The 21,994-nt window shown below is 35.5% G+C and overlaps 1 protein-coding gene across 1 annotated transcript in view; it reads left to right on the forward strand.

Moving 5' to 3' along the window:
* The window catches only part of HMCN1 (hemicentin 1), a 514,591-nt gene extending 494,093 nt beyond the window's left edge, over nucleotides 1-20,498 (forward strand). Inside the window, exons 103-107 of the mRNA XM_069074427.1 lie at nucleotides 3,372-3,500; nucleotides 5,352-5,702; nucleotides 9,073-9,192; nucleotides 14,744-14,870; nucleotides 19,048-20,498. Of these exons, the coding sequence (XP_068930528.1) occupies nucleotides 3,372-3,500; nucleotides 5,352-5,702; nucleotides 9,073-9,192; nucleotides 14,744-14,870; nucleotides 19,048-19,414 (1,094 nt within the window). The 3' untranslated portion in view covers nucleotides 19,415-20,498. The remainder of the gene's footprint in view (nucleotides 1-3,371; nucleotides 3,501-5,351; nucleotides 5,703-9,072; nucleotides 9,193-14,743; nucleotides 14,871-19,047) is intronic.
* The last annotated feature ends 1,496 nt before the right edge of the window (nucleotides 20,499-21,994 follow it).

Here is a 21,994-nt window from a genome sequence, read left to right on the forward strand (position 1 = left end):
TGAAGAATGGAAATATGCCAAAAGCATGAAAAAATACCTCAGACCTTCCCAAAATGACCAAGAGAACATCAACAAATAACCAGTATGCCTATTTTTCCATCAGTATAAAGAGTTTATGAAAAGTAATCCATACACATTAAGTGCATCCTTGTCAAGGTCATTCTCAGAGAATATTCAATAATCAGTTGTACAAGCAATATTCCATATCTGACCACAACTTTATTATCATACAATTGACTGAAATATGTACAGAATATGAGATCATAGTGTGCTTACTATATGATTACCAAAAATAATTTTAATCAGTAAAGCAAAATTCTGCCTTACAGAGTCTCGTCCAACAAGATATTTCCAATGCATTTATGAAAACTACGCAAGATTTCTTGAAAGCTATAACATCAGTAACCCTATGTAGTGATCTTCTGATCATTATTACCAGGGGAAGCTGAGTCATAAAATGGGGAGAATTTGATAAACAAAGGGCTTCACTGTTGTTAGAGAGGAGATCAGGACAAAGTCCAGGTGGAGCAGAGCTATAGATGATGCTCATAGATGATGTCATATAGATGCTCCTGTTTGTAGATGACACTATGGCATCCAGATACCCCAGTTGCTAGTGTTTTCCCTCCCCCAATTACCATGTATTTAATTTATATGTGTAAATGTTTCCCCTAATAGAGATGTAAACTTCTTGAGGGCAGGAATGTTTTGTTGTCTTTGTCTCCCTAGTGTCTAAAACTGTGCCTAGAACATAGTAGATCCTTAATAAATACTTCTTGATCCACTGATTAATTAATTAAACCCCTGTGAATTTTATTACTACTCAAGACATTGACCTAAAAATCATGCTACTCACCTCCTGATGTGAGGTGATGGATTCAAGGTATAGAATAAGATGTATATGTTTTAGCTATAGCCAATACAGAAATTTGTTTTGCTTAACCATGTATATTTGTTATGATATGTATGTTAGAAAAGATAATAAACATGGCAAAAGCAGCTGGACTAGACATAATACACATAGAGAAAATCTGTGCTGGAGGAAATAGTTGTAAGTTCAAAAGATTTATGAAGAATGGAAATATGCCAAAAGCATGAAAAAATACCTCAGACCTTTTTTTTTCTTTTTTTCCAATAAGGAGGAAACAGAAAAGAGATAAAATAGATATTTATTTAAAATATAAATTTCATTAAAAATGAAAGGATAGGGGCAGTTAAGTGGCACCAGCCCTGGAGTCAGGAGGACCTGAGTTCAAATCCAGCCTCAAACACTTAACAATAGCCATGTGACCATGGGCAACTCACTAAACCCCAATTGCCCTGCCTTCCCCCTCCAAAAAATGGATAAAAATGCCTATTTTCTAGACTATAACATGTAATTAAATGGAGAGCCCATAGAGCTCTTCTATCACAGACCAAAAATAAACAGTGAATGGGATCTAGAATTGAACACAGGAGTAAAACAGGCTAGATTGCCTTTGGAGAATTGCAGAGTTCATTTAATGTCATCAAACTTCAATTTGAAACAAAGGCTCATGTTTTAATGCCAGTATGCTGCTAGCACTATATGGCTACAAGTCATTGAACACTAGAGTCTTCAAAGTAATAAAAATGAGTATTACTTAGAAGGCAGTTGAAAGGGGCAATGGTGCACAAAAGGGCTCCAACACATCACTTCTATAATGCTAAATGGAGTAAAGAATCCACTCATATTATAGATAAGGAAACTATAGCACAGAGAGGTTAACTGACTTGCCCAGGATCATGTAGCTAGTAAATGTCTGAGACAGGATGTGAGCCCAGGTCTTCCTGACTCCAAGTCCGGCATTTTGTCCATTATTCTACCCTTCCTCTTTCACATATGGAACTACAAAGAAGAATCAAAGTAAGAGATATAATCAAAGAAATGTATGATCAAAAATCAATAGGTTAGTCATGTGGTGAGTGAGAGAGAGAGAGCCAATACACAGCCTATGTGCTCCTCTCAATATCAAGGGAAAGTAAAGAAGGCCACCAGGTTGAGTGGTGGTAAAATTCATGGGAAAACATAGACAAGTCACAAAGGATGGGCAGGAATGAATAGGGTTGTGATCCCTATTAATGGAGGTAGCATCCACATCAATGAGAACCAATCCATTTTAGTACATAATCAAGCATATGATTGAATGGAGGAAGAAGATATTGAAGACAAAACAGGAAGGAGGTCATTGCAGAAGCCCAGGTGAGGGGCTTAACCGTGGCACGGAACCAAAAACAATATCCAAAATACATTAAGAAAGGAAAATGGATATAATTCATTAAGTAATCAGAATCTGTTTGTTGTCTTTTTTTAATGAATGCCTGGGAGACTGGTGATGCCGGTCTTTTACACTGTTGGTTATGCCAACATTTACACGATTACTCCTTCCCTAACAAGAGAAGGGAAGGTAGGTGGACAAACTGGTTTGGAGATGAAGATAAGTTTTCAAGATACTGAATTTGAACCTCCAGTGGGACATCCAAGTGTCACTGTTCAGGAGAATTCTGGAATAAAAGATTGGAAATACAGATTTGGGAATCATCTGTATTGATATAATAACTGAAGCCATAGGAAGTGAAAAAAAAAGACGAAAGAAAAGAATAAAAACAAAGAAGGCTAAGAAAAGAAACTTGGGGAAGGTTACTTTTAAAGCATATGAAGAAGAGTTGGGTCACTTATGTAGCAAGAGAGAAGGATAAAAGATGATAAATCAGTTTCTATCCATGCATTACTAACAGATCTAAAATATGGTCTCTGGCACATTGGGTAGATCCCAGGATTATAGATCTAGAGCTGGAAATAACTGCCTAAAACAACCCCCTCATTTTACTGAGAAGGAAAGCAAATCACAAAAGTTGTCTGAGAATTAGAATTTGAACCCAGATTCTCTGAATCTAGAATTAGTGTTCTTTCTATTGTACCACACTGCACTTTATAAAGGATTCATAGGACATGGGCAAGGATCAAACAGGATAAGAAGGCATGGAGAGTTGCAATCAGAACCAGTAGATGAAATACTAACATAGATGTATCAGAATAAAGGAAAAAGAAACCAAGGTAGAAAAAGAGTAGACAGAAATGGAGTGATCAAAGAAGTAGGAAGAAAACCAGGATGTTATTGTTTCAGGAAGACAAGGAAAAAGTTTAACAAAAGTGGAAAAACTTAGCAGTCAAATTATCTGATCCTTTTTGTAACCACTGAGAATTCTAGCCTCTTTACCATCTTTAGAAAGTGTAACAATATTATATATTTATATTATATTATTATAATTATATATTCAATGTAGAAAATTAGCACTTTGAATTTTGAGAGGGTAAATGTCATCATTTCTTGTTACCACTATATCTGTAGATATTGACGAATGCAAAGATGGCACTCATCAATGCAGATATAACCAGATCTGTGAAAATACGAGAGGAAGCTATCGTTGTGTGTGTCCACGAGGTTATCGATCTCAGGGAGTTGGAAGACCCTGTATGGGTGAGTTAACATGAAATCTTATTAAATAATAAAATTACTACTAAAATATTTTCATGGTCCAGACTATTACTTATGGCTATCTACACTGAAGTTCTTATAGAGACACTATCGCTTTTGAAGTTGATAAATTGTGCAGATTGCATCCATTTGGCTTTGGATCCTATGATTAAGGAAAATTGTGTTTGATAATTCAAAAAATTAAAAGAATTCATACATATAAACCGAAAATTGACTAGTATTTCTTTCTTTATTTCTTTTTGCTTTTTGGAGGGCAACTGGGGTTAAGTGACTTGCCCAAGGTCACATGGCTAGTAAGTGTTAAGTGTCTGAGGCCGTATTTGAACTCAGGTCCTCCTGACTCCAGGGCCAGTGCTCTATTCACTGCACCACCTAGCTGCCTCCAGATTTATTTCTTAATTTTGTTATCATAATAGAGACTAAGTTAAAGGCTTCACGATGCAACTTGGATCGGTTCTTTGAGATCTGCTTTATATCAACATTCCAATGTTATAATAATAATGATTATTTTTAAGGAAGTTTTAAAAGTAATTTTTAAAAAATATATATATTTGTGATACATGTTTGTATTTGTATAAGCATAAAGCTACGAAAGGGTAAACTCTAAGCAAATATGATAATAAAAAGTTACTAGAGATGGCATTTGCCAACTAATTGCTCATAATGTAAGAACTATTTTTTAAATTACCAAAAATAGATGCATACAACCACATATACCATAAAGTATATTCTCTATTTCTATAGATAGCCATAATCAAGAGGATTCTTTCTCTATCCTATTATCACAGGAGACCAGATTCTGTTGTCATATTAATAGTTTGTTGGTGTTATTCAATCATTTCAGTTGTATTCAACTCTTTGTGACCCCATTTGGGGTTTTCTTGGCAGAGATACTGGAATGGTTTGCCATTACCTTCTCCAGCTCATTTTACAGATGAGAAACTGAGACAAACAAGATTAAGTGACTTGCTCAGGGTCACACAACTAGTAAGTGTCTGAAGCCAAATTTGAACTCAAGATGAGTCTAACTTCAGATGCAGTGCTCTATGCATTATGGTGCCACCTAGCAGCACATACCAATAATTATTTCTGCTTTACAAGCACAAACATGATGGGAAAGTTGTGGTGTAGTCAGTCTTACACCCTTATTTGGCACATTTTATCTCTTTCTGCTTGCCTAGCAAATATTTGTGAATATGTGATAGTTTGTTCTTCCAGCTTCTTAGGTGTCAGGAATTAAAGAATGGTCATTGAGAAAACAAATTTATAATGCATATCATTTCTACTAATTTACATATATATAAAACACATAAATTTATATAAATGAATGAAATTCATTTATTATAAGAATTTCTAAGCAATACTCTATAACAGTAGTTTTAAATATTTATCAAGATAAAATTCTTACAGATTGGTAGATTTCAGACTTCATTAGTGCTAAAATGCATAAGAATTTTTAGAGCATTACCATAAAAAATACAATTCCAGTCTAGACTACTATGATTCATCTTGCCTCTGACAGAATGTTAAAAGAAAGAAAATTCTTTATGTATATAAATTTTTGGGAGAAGCGTTAAACATGCCTAAAGAAGGCATGTTTTGAAGAGGCATGATTTGAAACTTTTATATAAGGTCCTTTGTTAGTACAAAGACCAATAGAAAAACTTGAGGAAAATGGAAGAACCCTCTGGCATGTATTTGTTGGTACTTGACTTTTTATGTGTTCCTGGCTTTGGCAGGTGACGACTTGTTCTCAGTTTCTTCCATAGACTGATGCTTTGTTTCTGTGTTGTGTGTTTTTTTTTCTTTTTATGGATTATGTCACATGAACAGACATTAATGAGTGTGAACAGGTGCCTAAACCTTGTGCACATCAGTGCACCAACATTCCTGGCAGCTTCAAGTGTATCTGTCCACCTGGACAATATTTATTAGGTGACGGGAAATCTTGCGCTGGATTGGAGTGGCTGCCAAATTATGGTGCCCGTTACAGTAGCTATAATCTTGCACAGTTCTCCCCTCTGAGAGACAACAATCAACCTCAACAGCATTACAGACAGTACTCAAATCGCTACAGCTCCTACTCAGAGTATAGAAACAGCAGGACATCTATCTCCAGGACTAAAAGGAGTATTAGAAAAACTTGTCCTGAAGGCTGTGAGGCAAGAAATCACACATGTATAGGTAAATGTCAGCCATATCACATTGCCTTTTGTGGATTCACTTTGTGGCCAGAGGTTACAAATAAGTATATTTAAACACATTTGATAATTTTTGGTGCACTTGACCACATATGACCTCAAATTGCAGTTTTTATTTCAGAAGCTACAAAAACACTATGGCATCTAAAGCAATCACAAATTTAAAGAAATTCTCTGTTTACGTTCATATAGCCTAATAAGCCATTGTTTTGTTCATATTTCCTCTGTCTCCTATCTTTTAAAAATGTTACTAGAAATAATTTTGAAGTGGTGAAATGAAACTTCTCAGCATCTACTATAAAACTGAGTTAAAAGTACATATGCAAAAAAGGTGCACATACAGTGTCATAAAACTTAAACCTTTAGAGAGTAGCTATATCAGAGAGATGCCAAAGCACTGATTCAAAAGTCAAACACTAAAGCTCTTAACAAAGTGCTCAAGTTACATGCCATAAAACAACTGGTTTGACTTTTTTTGTTATTGGATTGGTTTGTAGGTCTTCATTAGATAATATGAGGGAAGGGATGAAATAAGATTGCCTCAATCACTCTTAAATAGATCCTTTGAATATGTTTCACAAAATTCACAGGCCTGCAATTTCATTTGCTTTCAAAAGTTCACTGTAAATTCCAAGTCAAAGTTTATACCCTTGTTTTTATCACAGATTCTACTGTCTGTCTTAAATATACTTTGTAGAGGACGGGGAGAAGGAAGGGAGGGGAAAATACATTTTTAGTTATTGGTCATTCCTTAAACACTACTGAAAAACAAATCATAAGCTAAAATGATTTGTGATCTGCTAAAATCAGAGTTATGGCCAAACATAAAGACTTCTACTCCACCCTCATTATTGTAATCTTTTCCATAGTATTTAATGCTTTTGGTTAATCTCTTCTCTGTTTTTTGAGCTTTGTTTTCATGATACCTGTGATACTGATTCTACCTCTGTAATCCATCCAACTTCATTGGCTTTTTCCTGTGTGTTTCCAGAGGTTCTCTACAGAGCCTTTATATGACTAACCAAACCATTCCTCCATTCTTGACTTCTTCCCTGAAATTTTGTTCTAAAGGTTTGTCACGTTGTTCTTAAATCTCTCAGTGCTATCTGATAAGATATTCAAGACTGATGTTATTTCCTCCTCATGTCTTCTTCTCCTGAGTCCTTACTATCATTGTTAGTGCCTTTATCTTACCCACTGCTTATTCCTTAAATCCCATAGTGATCAGTAACTCCCCTTTTTATAAATGTGGTTAATTGCTTCTTTGTTATTTCATATCCAAGACTATTGTAACCACCTTCAAGACTGTGTCAACCACTTGCCTCTAACTAATCTAAGTGATATTGTATACTGCTGCCAGGATCAACTTCCTTCCTGACCGTTTTCACCATAACAATCCTTTAACCTCAAGCCTTTTGGTGCTTTTCACAAGCTTATAGATCAACATCTTAACTTTTTCCATCAAAACTATCTGAAAGTTATTGATCTTATATTCCATCTCACTTCCTGTTACATGCCAACTGGTATCCTCTAATACATTTCCCTTGTCTTCTTCCCCAAATCTTTGCCTAGTCTTTTTTTTTTGTCAAATGCGCTGAACAACCTTTCTGCTTATATTATACCTGCCAAACTACCTCTTTGTTTAATTCATCTTAAAAGGTATGTCACTCCAAGGAACTCCATATTTTTAGATTTTGATGTTTGTGCACTTACTTTCTAATGTTTCCAGACACATTTAAGCACAGAATACAGTGCTTTATGCCTAAATGTACAACATCATAGTAAGAGATCAAACTTATGGGATATAGAGTGTTTTTTAATAGATGACTAAGTACATGATTACTGGACTTTGTCCATGAAAAGTTTCAGAACACTATTCAAATTCTCAAATCATTTTACAACATTAAGCATTTAAAAAAAAAGATTTACACTGAGTATAAGCAGCTTTAGAATAACATAGCAAGAATACATTGCAATACAACTAAGTGTATGTCCATTAATCCTCTAAAAGGGATAATTTTACAAAGCATTTGAATCAGTTTTTACTTAAGGATCAAAGTAACATCATGATATCATGTCACAAGTGTCACATTTTGAAGCCCACAACAGATTTCTTTTTAAATCAAGATATGTTGTTAATTATCTACTACTACCCATGAGTATGAAAACAAGTAACAAAACTGATTAGCACCATTTTTCTTGAAAAATTGTTTGCTTTAGTATATAAAGTTCAGGGAACCTCCAATCAAATAAAAATATAGTTTATGATTTTATGTCTTGAGAAAATTATGCATGTGCAAATATATATATGCCCCAATCAATCAACAAATAAGCATTTATTGAACACCTATATACTAGGTACTGGGGATACAAGTACAAAAATAAAATAATTTCTACTTATAATAAGTATATATTATAAAAGGGAAGATAACAATTACATATAAAAATTCATACAGCATAAATATTAAGTTAATAAATTCAAAGATATACAAAGTAGTTAAATAAATATAAAGTGATTTAAGCGGGAGAGCTCTAGCAGCTGGGAGGATCATAAAAAATATTCACATAGAATGTAGTACCCACGATGCATTCTAAAGAAAGATAGGGATTCAGAAGCAGAAATAAGGGGGGAAATGCACTATTTAAGGTATTTGGGATGGCCCTTACAAAGGCATAGAGATAGGAGTAAGGAACAAAGAGAAGGCCAGTTTGGCTAGATCAGAGAGTAGGAAAAGGGGAGTAATGGATTTTATAGGATTTTAACAGCTAAAAAGGAATTTATATTTTATCTTAGAAACAACAAGAAGCCACTGGAGTTGGGTGAGTAAAGGAAACACATAGTAAGAATGGCACTTAAGGGAAATAAGTGGCAGCAAAGTGTCTTAATTGAACAAGACTGGTTAAAGACATTCAAATGAACAGACAAACTTCAGCACATGTATACATTAACAGCCAAAAGTTCAAACTGTAATTATAATCACTGTTACCCAAATAATTTAAATAGAAACTGAATTTTCTGGATAATTTAAGGAATTTAGCACTTCATAGGTTCTGGTTAAATATATGGGCTTTTTTTAATCTGCTTATTTTACCTATAGATTATTCAGTGTTCGACTGTAGCCATCATATATACAAAAAAGAGGTTCACACAGCATACAACTTAGCCTATTGTGGTTTCATTTAAGCAAAAAAACATGATGGGAGGAAAGTATCAACATTTTGATATAGATTGCAGTAGTAGTCATGCAGGAGTTTTGGGTTTTATTAATAGTAATCACTGGTTTTTAACAATTTAATCTGTCAGATATCCTGCTTGTATTACAGGGTTATACATTGTCTTTTTTTCTGAATAGATATTGATGAATGTGAAAATAGAGATTCCTGTCAGCATGAGTGTAAAAATACTTTTGGAAGCTATAAATGTATCTGTCCACCTGGCTATCAACTTATGCCAAATGGCAAGACATGTCAAGGTAAGAACATTTCTCCACATTGATGTAATTGAGTTAACATTAAATCATGTTTTGTTTTTCAAGTAATTTGTCTTTTTTCTGCCCATTGCTCTTTCCCATTATTTGGGTTCCCCTAACAAGCATTTATTAAGCTACTACCAACATGCTAGTCCTAATATACAGAAAAACTTCCTAACATCTACAACTATCCAAATATTTAATGGGCTGCCTAAGGAAGTGATGTTCTCCTAGGGGAGTTGTAAATGGGTTTCTTGGTCAAGTGCAAGTTGGACCAGATGACCTTCCAGTTGAGACCTAGACATGCCTCTAAGTTATAATAGCTATAATAGCCTTCTAAGTTTTCCAAATTGTCTTATAGACATTATCTCAATTGAGCTTCACGACAACCCTGTGAGGGAGATACTCCAGGTATGATTATGCCTATTTTATTGTACATAGAGGAAACTGAATTGTAGAGTAAGTTACTTGCCAAGTATCATACATTTAGTAAGTAGTCGAGGTAGGAGTTGAACCCAGGTTTATCTTCAGTTTAAGTCTAGGATTTTTTTCTACCACACCACACTGCTTCTCCAGGTTCAAAAGAGTTGTTTTAGGAGTTCATTCTCCTGTGTACAAACTATCAATTATTTATTTTTATTTTTAATAAAAATTTGGTAAAACAATTATTTTATTTTAAATTAATAATTACTTAAAAGTCCAACAAATTAAATCTCTTAAAATGTACCTGAATACAAATTTTTTTAATCTTCCTCTCATGTTTCCCTAAGGGTTCTTTCTCTAAAAGGGAATTCTCTAAGGAAAAGTTAGATTTGTTCATCAGAATTGAGATCGAGGAAACAAGACCAGTTACTTCAACAGACTTAACCCATGTCCCTTCTTTCCTCTCATCATCACCACAAAAATATATACACTCCCCATTGTCCAGTTGGAAAATTATGAAAAGTTGAGAAATGGACCTGATTGATGAAAACTCCTACCCCATACAATTAAATATTTTAAAATATTTAGTATCATCAATATGGATACTCCCCCACTCAGTTCAATGCAGACTGCATTGCCTCCACACCTCAACATAAATTTTTCCTGAGGTTGCTATGAACAGAAATTCATCACTTCCTCTGGCATAACCTTCAAGAAGCCAAGAACCACTTCTATGTACACAGTACAGCACTAGAAGGGGACTTTAATCATTCAACAGATCTTACATATTCCTTACATGCAGATTACTGTTTGTGACACTAAAATAATAATACTTTTGTCTGATGACTTTATACTTTAACAATCATAGCTTCATTAGTTCTTCAAAAGACTGTGAAATATAAGCAGAGTAGGTATTATTATATTAATTCTACAGATAAGTAAATTGAAACTCAGGGAATTCATAGAATTTTAGAGTTGGAATAGACCTCTTTGGTCATAAAACCCAAGATCATACAGCAGTTAGTGGCATAGGTAGGACTAGGGCTCAGGACTCCTGACTCCTGCCTAGTCCAGTGCCCTATCGATTGTCCTACACTGTGAGCAGAGGGATTGTTGGAACTTGTAGCAACAGGTACCATAGAGATTGAAGGGGTATGGTACTGCTAAGACCTGAGACCTTATTCTACAAGACCTTCCTTAAATTTAAACAGAATTGAAAGAACAATCAGAGTGGTTAAGGTGCAATTCCTTCAGGCTCTATACATGGTCAGTGCCATGGTGTCTTAGCCCTCTTCCTGACTCCTATACCAAGCAACTTGATCAGTACTGAAATATCTGAAGGAATCAAATTGCAGTAGGAAACAATTTGTTCAAGTTTAAATTCTGTTGAGTCCAGGAGAAATAATGTGTCTTCTCTATGGTATGCCAGTTTGGTTTTTTTTTTCAGTTATTCTTGTCAGTTTCATTAAGTTCAAACTATGTTTCAGATCTCGGTTATACTTTGTAGAATGGAAAATCGTGTGTAAAGATTAAAACCAGGTGGAACGTGAAATGTTTGCAATTAAATGGATTTCATGTTATTGTGGTTTTATAAAGACATGAGAAAAAATAATTATGCCATTAAAAAGTCCATTAAAAAAATAACTTGGGGTATTTTTGTGTCTTTTAAAAATGTCCGAGGTAATTTATGAGGAACAAAAGACTGCCATCAATTCACCCAGGCTTTTATTTCTTGAACATTAGTGATATAAACTAAATCAATAATGAAAGAGGTAAATCATAATACAGTTGATAGTGCATGAAGACAGATGATAGATTCAAATAATAGGGATCTATGAAATGAGAGCACAATTTTGAATTTTCTTAGGCATAGGGAAGAGGAAATTATTATTTTCCTATATTGATTTTCAGTCCCACTCACCAATTCCTAGCAGTTCTGGATTTATATAGTCTATTGACATTGACTTAAAGTACCAGGCTAATCTGTTCATATGTAGAGAAATGATCTGTGTCAGGGGCAGCTAGGTGGAGCAGTGAATAGAGCACCAGCTCTGGAGTCAGGAGGACCTGAGTTCAAATTTGGCCTCAGATACTTGACATACTTACTAGCCATGTGACTTTGGGCAAGTCACTTAACCCCAATTGCCCTCCAAAAAGAAAAAAAAAGAAATGAGCTGTGATTTTGTCAATATCTGTATTATAATGTACTGCTTTATTGAAGATTCAAAAATTTCAAAAATCTTTTTTCTGAAATCTTAAAAAAAAAAAAAGTGAATCACTTTGACCTCAATTCAACAAAAGTAATTATCTATGCTACACACAATTGCCATACTGACTACTACAAAAACACTAATCTGACTGACAATGTCTCTAGGCTCAAAAAAATCTTAAATACCTTCCTTTTATGATGATATAAAATACAAAATCCTCAGCCTGGAATTTAAAGCTTTCTACAATCTGTCTCTCATTTTCCTTTCCAGTTTTATTTACATTATTCCCCTTCCCATATTTTCCATTATAGTCAAAATGGCCTAATAGCTATTTCCTTTATATGACTTTCCATCCTCCCACCCCCATGCCTTTGTATGAGTGATCCTCCATTCCTGCAATGCACTCCTTTTTTACTTCCTCTCTGTAGACTTCCTGGCTTCATTAAAAGTGCAACCCAGATGATATTTTCTATATAAGATCTTTCTTAGTCCCTCCAATTATTAGCACTCTTTCTCTCTTGAAATAATTCTGCATTATTTTAATAAACTTTATATTTATTTGATGGCATACATGTTTTAACTCATTTGTTCCTGACAACAATGCTCAGAGGCAGGTGCTATTTTTATCCTCATTTTAGATGAGGAAAGCAAGACAAACAGAGCTTAAGTGACCTGCCCAGGGTTACACAGGTAGTAAGATTTAAACTTAGGACTTACTGATATCAGCCCCAGCACTCTATCCACTGAGGAACACAAAAATACAGTAGTCACTAGCTGCAAGGAGTTTGTATTCTAGACTGATGGGCAGTCTTAAAGGGACTGCTAATGGTGTGCAGCAGTTGTCTAGTTGACCTCCGTCACTAGGCCTGTACTTAAAGCCTTTACAGGTGCTAATGCTCCATCCCTCAATGGATTGGCCTCTTGTAGTATTAGTATTTACACTATCAGTCATCAATCAACAAGTAGTTATTAAGTGCTTCCTCCCTTCCAGGCATTGTGCTAACTACTGGAGATTCAAAGAAAAACCAAAAGTAGTCCTTGATTTCAAGGAACTTGCTTTCTAATATAGGAGGTTTGGGTATGGGTAAGGATATGGTAGATAATAGGTAACCTTAGAGGCTGAGGCGGAGGGAAAGGCCTCCCACAGATAACGGTGCTTTGGTTGAGTACCAGAGTGTCTATACTCAGTCTCTGGCATAAATGAACTTGCTTATGATATTTAATAAAAATCAGACATTACCACATTGGCAGCTTAAAAAGAGCCACTACTCTTTCCACTAACTGATTTGGTTGTGGTAGTCGTAGTTGTTTTTTGTTCTTTGGTTGTTTTTTGGTGGGTTGGGTTTTGGGGGGTTTTGTTGTCATTTTGGTTTTTTTTTTTTTTTGCCTTGCAAAACAAAAATTGGTACTTTAGGTAGGCTCCAAGGTCTTAAACCCTACAAAAGTTCTAGTGAAATAAAAAGTATTGATAGCCATTGTAATAGCAGGATTAACATACAAGACGGTCCCTTGGAGGAAATTGTGCCTTAGGGTATCTAGTGCAATTTTTTGTACTATATTTTTGTACTATATTTTCCATGGTCCTACCTGGGTTAGATCTAACCAATGAAAAGGCTTTGGTAATTTAGATACTATTGTTACTCAAATAGATTTCACTCTGTACTTCACTATCAGTCCTGCCGGAGTAGTGAGGTACTAGACACCAAACTTGAATACAAAAGTGCATTCTCTATATTAGACATTTTCTACTACTAAAAGTATTACTGAAATGAAATTGGGTAGAAGTTGGAACAAGGAGGCCAGTTAGGAAAAGACACAAAATCAAAAGTCTTAGAAATAGAGGGTACTTTAGAGATCATCCAGGCTTATTTCCTGCACTTTGCTACTGAGAATACAAATGCCCAGAGAGGGTAAGGAACTTCTTCAAGGCCAAAGAATTAGGCATAAAAGAATCTGAACTAGAAATCAGATGTTCTAATTTCTAATCCATTGTCTCCCTTCTCCATTTTTTTTTGAAGACTTTAACTTTTTCTGAGAGATTCTAGCTTTAGGGTCAAATGCAGAAATTCTAATGATGGACTTTTGAGAGTTCATGATAACTACATTCCTTAGGATCATATTTAAAGTTTTCTAGGGGCGGCTAGCGGCGCAGTGAGTAAAGCACTGGCCCCAGAGTCAGGAGGACCCGAGTTCAGTTCCGGCCTCAGACACTTAACACGCACACAAAAAAACTAGCCGTGTAACCTTGGGCAAGTTACTTAACCCCAACTGTCCTCCAAAAGGCAAAATATATATATATATATATATATATGTATGTATATGTACATATGTGTGTGTGTGTATATATATATATCAAGTTTTCTATCCATAAGTAGTTAATTTACATAGTTCCAGTTTAGTATATCCAGATATTATTTAATCCTCATTTTACAAATGAGGAATCTAGGACATAGTATAGGGATAAGAACTGAACCTGTGATTTCATTAGTATAAGGAACTTCCAGGTGAGGAAACTATCTCTGTGAATGCAAATTAGCATTTTCTCTGCTACTTATATCTTGGAGAATGTCCTGGAGCACTGAAAAATTAACTGACCTGTTCATATTTGTCATGGAACATAAACACAGTTCCTCTGTCTACTATGCCATGTTACTTCACAAACCAACACATAAATAGGTCAATTAATTTACCCAAGGTCATACAACTAGTTAATAGCTCAACAGGATTAGAACCTGGTGTCTTGAATCCCATCCCAGTACTCATTCTACTTGTCAACCAGGAATGGGAGACAATTTCAAAGGTAAGTGTACCCCTATCCAGTGGTCTCAAAAGCAAGAGAACACTGTCTAATATAATAACTAAGCAGAAAAAGTCTTTCCAACCCAAGATACCAATAGTGTGGTGCCTTCTGATCTAATTAGATATTGATGAGTGCCTGGAACAGAACATTCATTGTGGACCCAATCGAATGTGTTTCAACATGAGAGGAAGCTACCAGTGCATAGATACACCATGTCCACCCAATTATCAACGAGAGCCTGTTTCAGGGTAAGTCTTAACTTTTTCATCCTAGATCCTAGATTTTCTTTCTGAATCCCTTCTCTTCCAGCAAACATCATCTGATAGTTTTGTCCAGTTTGCCTAGTAGTCACCATTTAAAGGGGAAGCAAGACTCCATGTAATTGTAAATGAGCAAGACTCATTCATTCTTTTGTGTTACTGAAAAATAATGAAATCACACAAAAGCTGATTAAGCAAGAGTTATCGCTTACTTTGGGCTGCCATTGTTTTCTGTGGGAGAATTTATCACAGTAACTAACCTTAATGGATAATGAAGCTTACTTATCCATTGAAATATTCTAATTTCATTAATTTTGTTGAAGGTTTTTAAGTGCTTTGGGTTTAAAGAACTTAAAGAAGGATCATTTCTATTCCTTTTCAATACGAGAATGGGAATATGGAAACATTTCCCCTTCTCTTATTCCCCCATTCCCCCAGTCAACATTTCTGCTCATAAATCCCTTAGCCTTTCTCAACTTTTCTGTTGTCTGCATCACTATTCTCCTTAGGGTTTGGGATAAACTACTATTATTTTTCTATGCTCATGGCAAAGAAAGGCTTATTGGGAGCCAGTGAATGTGTTAACCACAGCTGGAATACCACAGACAGTGGGAATTGATCATGGGTTTCAATAGATGAAGAGGGGATATAAATGTACTATGATCAGAAGCTGGTTGGAACCCAGCCTTCTCTTTCCTCTTAACCGTGCCCGGAACCCCCAAAGTATCATAGTCAAATTTATGCTTCCTGCTATTGATCAAGAATCATTTTTGAAATGGGGAGAAGTTTTAACTTTATTAAATGCAAAAGTTCTGAATGGGAAAAAAATGGGCAGATTATTCATTGAAATGAAGATGATCCTGGAAGATAGTGGAGTAGGTCAGAAAACTTTCAGCTCTCCAAATTTCTTCCATAACAACTACAAAAATAAAAGATCATCTCAGAGGAAATGTAGAGCAGTGGAAATAAACAGAAGTCAGGGTAAAGCAATTGTCCTCCTTACCTAAAACAACTTAAGAAGACCCCTCCAAGGATGGAGATTTGACCTGAGTGAAGTACAAACACCTACCTCCAGGTTAACTCTGCAAAATCAACAAACAATAAGCGTTGGGGGCATTTGGAGTTGGGAAGCAGCCACAGCCTTAGAAACTTTCATCTCACAATGTTGGCATCTGATGGCTGAGTAGGAGAAAATTGAAGGACCTTCTCTCATTGAGGGATGCCAAGCACAACTGAGTTGACCAGACTCATCTCAGACTGTGGCTGCAGGAAGAAGGAGCTAGCACATACCTGGTGAGAGCCAGAGGAAGGGTTAGTGACCAGTGACACTGCTGACTGTGGGCACTTGAAGGAAAATGGAGCCCCTGTGTTCAATATCAGGACAGAAAGGATAGCTATAGTTTGCAGCCAGCTGAGGGACCACAGGAGCAAGCTCATTTTCAGGATGGTGTGTTGGTGGGCCCTAGCTGTGATGGCTTAGGAGTGGAAAGGAGAGCCCAAGGTTGAGCCCTGAGACAGACCTCAGAAAATAACAGTAAGAAGGAGCTAAGGATTGGGGGATCATTACACTAATAATTGATAAAAAATAAAATAAAACAAGTAAATAAATAAATAAAAGTGAACAAGCAAAGGAGAAAGAACCCAACCATAGATAGTTGCTAGAGGGATAGAGAAGATCTAGGTTCATATTCAGAGGAAGATAATGGAGCTAAAAAATGCAGTCCTTTTTAAATTAGAAATATTAAATGGTCCCAAGCACAAAAAGAATTCTTAAAAGAACTTAAAAAGGGCTTTGAAAATCAAATAAGATCAAGGATAAATTAGAAAAAATAAGAACACTCCAAGAAAATCAAGAAAATTTCGAAAAGAAAGACAACCAACTTAAAATAGAAAATCAAAAACTTAAGGAAGAAAATAATTTCTTGAAATCTAGAACTGGGCAAAGGGAAGCTAATGATATTCTGAGACACCAAGAAATCCTAAAACAAAATCAAAAGAGTGAAAAAATAGATGAGAATCTAAAACATCTCATCAGAAAAACAACTGATCTGAAGAACAGATGGAGGAGAAATAACAAGAATAGTTGAACTACACTATCACTAGGTAATTAATTCTTTTGCTATGGAAAATAAGGAAACCAAAAAAAAAATATGAAACTCCATGGAGGTCAAATGCCCAAGTTATTTCTTTCAGCTAGAGTAAGCATATTTGGCCTTTACTCTTTTGGACAAATCAAACCAAATGACAAAATACACTATTTCAGCCTTGTCACTGGTTATCCTGGATTAGTTCTGGGAAAGCAAGCCTTTCCAGCATGTGAGAATCTGCCACTATCTGTCTTCTGCTAGCCTAGCCTCTGAAAATCCAGGGATCATTTCTATGCCAAAATGAGGTATCAGAATAGGACTTTGTAGAACAAGTCACATAACATTTAGCTTTTTAACAGAATTCATTAAGTTCTCTTTCTATCATGAGCAGTCCTCAACTTATGACTGGGATGTCAAATCAAACCAATGAGTATTTATCAAGCATCTACTATGTACCAAATAATATCCTAAATTCTAGGGATTTTAAGTAAAAAAAAAAAAGTAGTCCATGCTCTCAAGGCACTCAGCCTAACTGGGGAGACCACATGCAAACAAATATGTATAAACAAGATACAAAAGTAATCAACAAATATGTACAAACAATACAAAAAGAATAAACTGGAAATTAGCAACAGAGGGAAGGCATTAACATTAAGGGGGACCAGAAAAGGCTTCTTGCAGAAGGTAGAATTTTAGAAGATAATTGAAAGAAACCAGGATTCTGAGATGAAAAGGGAGTGAATTCTTGGAAGTGTAAATGTCCATAGAGGTGAGATGGAATGCCCTGTGCAAGGAACAGCGGGGAGGCTAGGATTAAAAACTTTCTTTTCTGTTAGCTATTTGTAACATGGAAAATATTTTCCCCACACAAACAGTATAGTAGTGATTTTCACAGATCAATCCATGGAAACATTTTTTTTCACATACCTGAAATACAGAATCATTCTAATAGTACTACAAAACCTAACTACCTTGTATATTGATATTACTATTGGAAAATACATTGAATTTCAACAGAGTATTCCTTGAAATACCTCTTTTGTCACCTCCAAACTACCCTCCCCCAATGTCCCTAAATTTGTGTCAAATCAGAGACTGCTGTTCCTATTTTTTCCACCACCTACTAGACAGTGGAAACAGAGATTTAACAAGTTACATATCAATGTTACTAGTTCTTGGGATGGGTTTATTAGGATCTCAGTGAGCCAGAGGGGGCTGGGAATAGGAGTATGGAGTATGGGGACTCCTTCCAGGGTAAATCATTTAGAACCTTTCTGTCTGGATTGGTTCCCTATAACTTCCTTGAGTACACAAAGGAGTATATTAAGATTTATTGACACTTCAAAGGAAAACTTAGACTCGGGCTATTTTGGACATTTTAATCACAGGAAGTAGCTATGAAAGTAGGTACAGCTTAATGAGGAGAAAAGGAAGGGGCTAGGTATACTGCTAGGTATACTCATAAAACCAATGCTAATCCTGAGACAAGTCCTGTCAACCTATATCCACCTAGTCAGGCCCTAGGGTGAGGTTATTAGCAAGGAAAAGAGTGTACCATGAGTGATAGTAGTCATTCCAGGCAGCCACAGAGTCTATAGCAGAAGAGTAGAAAAGGGAAGGAGGAGGAGAAAACTATAAGAGGAGGTAGCAGAAGGGAGAGAAGAGGAGTTCCTGTTGCCACTAAACCATCTATCTTGGGCAATTTTTCCTATGTTATCATCTCTAGAAAGAGCACATGCCAAAAGATGACACAGAGAAATACACACCAGGTAATTCCAGCCTGATATTAGGAAGAAGCTGTTAGAATATTTGCACTCTCTATTTATGCACTAAGCATTGAATATGACTTCAAATTCCAATGGAAATGAGAGCTAGTCCACTTTAAACAAACTTTCATACTCACTCAGTATCTGTTTAGAGCCAAGAATTTAGAATTTTGATTAGACCTCATTAATCTGTAATCATACAGCACGGTGTTTTATAAAATCCCAAAATTTTCATGGATAAGAATTACCTGCACAACACTTTCTTTTGATTCAAAAGCAAATAATTGTCATGTATGTGTTTATCATCTCCAGGTTCTGTCTTAAAAATTGTCCACCCAATGATTTGGAATGTGCCCTAAGCCCATACGCCTTGGAATACAAACTTGTCTCCCTCCCATTTGGAATAGCCGCCAATCAAGATTTAATCCGGCTGGTTGCATACACGCAGGATGGAGTGATGCATCCCAGGACAACATTCCTCATGGTGGATGAGGACCAGACAGTCCCTTTTGCCCTCAGGGATGAAAACTTGAAAGGAGTTGTATATACAACTCGACCTCTTCGAGAAGCAGAGACCTACCGAATGAGGGTTAGAGCCTTGTCATACAGCGCCAATGGGACCATTGAATATCAAACAACATTCATCGTTTATATAGCTGTTTCTGCCTATCCATATTAGCCCATGTAGTTTAACAATGTTCATAGTGGAAATAACTGCCCCTTCCAGATTTACCCTCCCTCTCATTCTAAACAGTTGTAAACTTTGCAACTTAAAAATGGTGCTACGCTCTTTCTTGTGCCTGCCTTGGAATTGCTGAGCTGTTTCCAGTATTCCGTTGATTTGTGTTGTGTGTGTGTTTGTGAGTGTGCGTGTATGTGTGTATTTTTAATGAGGTTTGGAAAAACCTATATTATTTGCTTTATTTATTACACTGGAGCAGTAACTTTCTGAAGATTGTTCTGAACACCCAACAGTGCGCATCAGGGGATATTTGACATAGTTTAGTGTTCTGAACTGTTACTACGACCATGTTTCTCCTTTGCAAATGTTAAGTAAAGGCCATTTTCTTTTGTTATTTAGCCACATTTAGAATGCTGAAACTGGTTACCAAATAATCTACTCAACACTTATAACTTTAGACCATGCTTTTCTTCCTATTTACACTCATAATAGGACTTTTCATATACTTGCATTTCCTTAAAAAAAAAACACAACATACCACTTACTTCAGAAAGAACGCAACCCCCCAAAAAGTTATTCTGTTCCAAATGATGTTCATCTGTTTTACTTAACCTTCTAAATATGGATCTTTCAGTGATTATGTGAACTCAGCTGAACCATTTGTGGATTATAACCAAAACCATAAGTTTCTCCTTGGAGAATATTTTATGGCATGGATCTGAAACTTTAATATTTTGACATAATTTTTCCATTTCTTTAATGCCACAACTTTTACATTCCAGTATTCCTTATACACCTGGGCAGTTGAAAAGATTTTTTTTAAAGAAACTAATGGAACCATTTTTCTCCAAACTCATACAAGTTTGGTTTAGCATAACATTCAACGTCAAAACACTGTACAAGGCGGTGACAGACTCTGGAAGTAATTTGCCAAGATGTATTCTATTTTTAAGAAGTGTATATATGTTACCTTTGTGTGTATTTTCTATGTAATATCTCAGTGGATTGTTTTATTAAAATACTGCACCAAAAAGTGTTATGCTGAAACAATCAAAATAAAAATTCACGTGCCTTTTATTAACACTTTTGTGAGATCTTAAATTCTTTATTTTTGCAATCAGAATCATATCACAATTTCTTTCTTTTCCTTTAATTGAATTGAGTACCAGTCCAAGAAAAATGTCAGGGGGTTTGAGGTACCTTACAAGTGCCACAATGCAGTTTCACACAGAATTATAGCACACAGAGACCTTGAAATATAAACTGGGCCAGGACCTTGTATTCAGGCATGCAATGGTATAAAACAATGGCTAACTTTTCCAAGCATGAGAATTTCTTTCAATATTAAAAAAAGCTAACTTACTCCCACATGATAGTTGTACTATTAGTATCCATGGGGAAGGAGAAGGGAGGTTAGGGATGTATTAAGTGCTTACTATGTACCAAGTACTATATCTTACAAACACCTCATTTGATTGATTGCTTTTGGGTAGGCCAAGCCAATATAATAAAAATGACTATTGCTTTTCTTGCTTTCTCAATTGGGCAGGAGGGGGTGGGAAGGAGGAAAGAATATGGACCTAAAAAAATAACATTGAATAAAAAAAATTTTAAGAAGTTCATAGTAGAAAAAAATCCAGGGGAGCCAGCAATATATTCTACAATCTCAGGTGTAAATACAGAAATGCACAAAGCATAGGTAACTATACTTGGTGAGTAATGCATACCACCATTAGAAAGAAAAAAAAATAATTTTATCTCAGCATTAAGGAAATGACTGGTTACTGATGTGGGAATTCTTTCCTAAACAGTTGTCTGTTCTATATGCAATAAAAGAAATAACTCATGAAAGCAAGTTCAAAATCATGTTTCTTTCAAATAAGGTATATCATTCCCAAGCCATATTCTAGTTATAGGTGTCATTCCACCTATTCTCAAGTAATAGTTACCAGGTCAAATTTACTTTCTTGCATTATAGACATATATTTGTATACATATGCACATATACATAGATACATATGTATACCCATACTTATGTGTACACATGCTTATATGGATATGCAAAATAAATACAAAGTGGTATGAGAGGAGGGTTCATAGCACTTGAGGGGTTTAGAAAGTTTTGTTTAGAAGGTGACTGAATTATCTTATAAGAAGAGAGAAGCATAGGTAAAGAAAGAGATATGTAAGATGGCCAGTATAAATTCAGTGAGATGGAGGATGGAACGCCATTTGTGAAAAGCAGAGAGTAAGCCAGTTTAATTGGGTGAAAAAGTATAATGAGGAAAAAAGTATCAAATAAGACAGGAAAGTTAAGTGGGGGCAAAGTTGTGAAGGGCTTTAAAAGTTAAACAGAGTTTATATTTTATCCCAGAAGCAATAGGAATCACTAGAGTTGATCAAGTAAGTAAGTAACCTGTTCAGATCTGCACTTAAAGAAGATTACTTTGATAGCAGTATGGACTGGGATAGGAGAGAAATGAAACAGAGACAAAACAGGAAGCTTCCACAATAATCTAAGTAAAAAAGGTCTGAACAGAAAGAAAGGTTCAGTTTCGAGAGATGCTGTGGAGAGAG

This window comes from Petaurus breviceps, unplaced genomic scaffold (assembly GCF_028583685.1).
Source record: "Petaurus breviceps papuanus isolate PSGF00001 unplaced genomic scaffold, PetGlider_PUasm1.0 90895, whole genome shotgun sequence".
In the NCBI taxonomy this organism is placed as follows: Eukaryota; Metazoa; Chordata; class Mammalia; order Diprotodontia; family Petauridae; genus Petaurus; species Petaurus breviceps.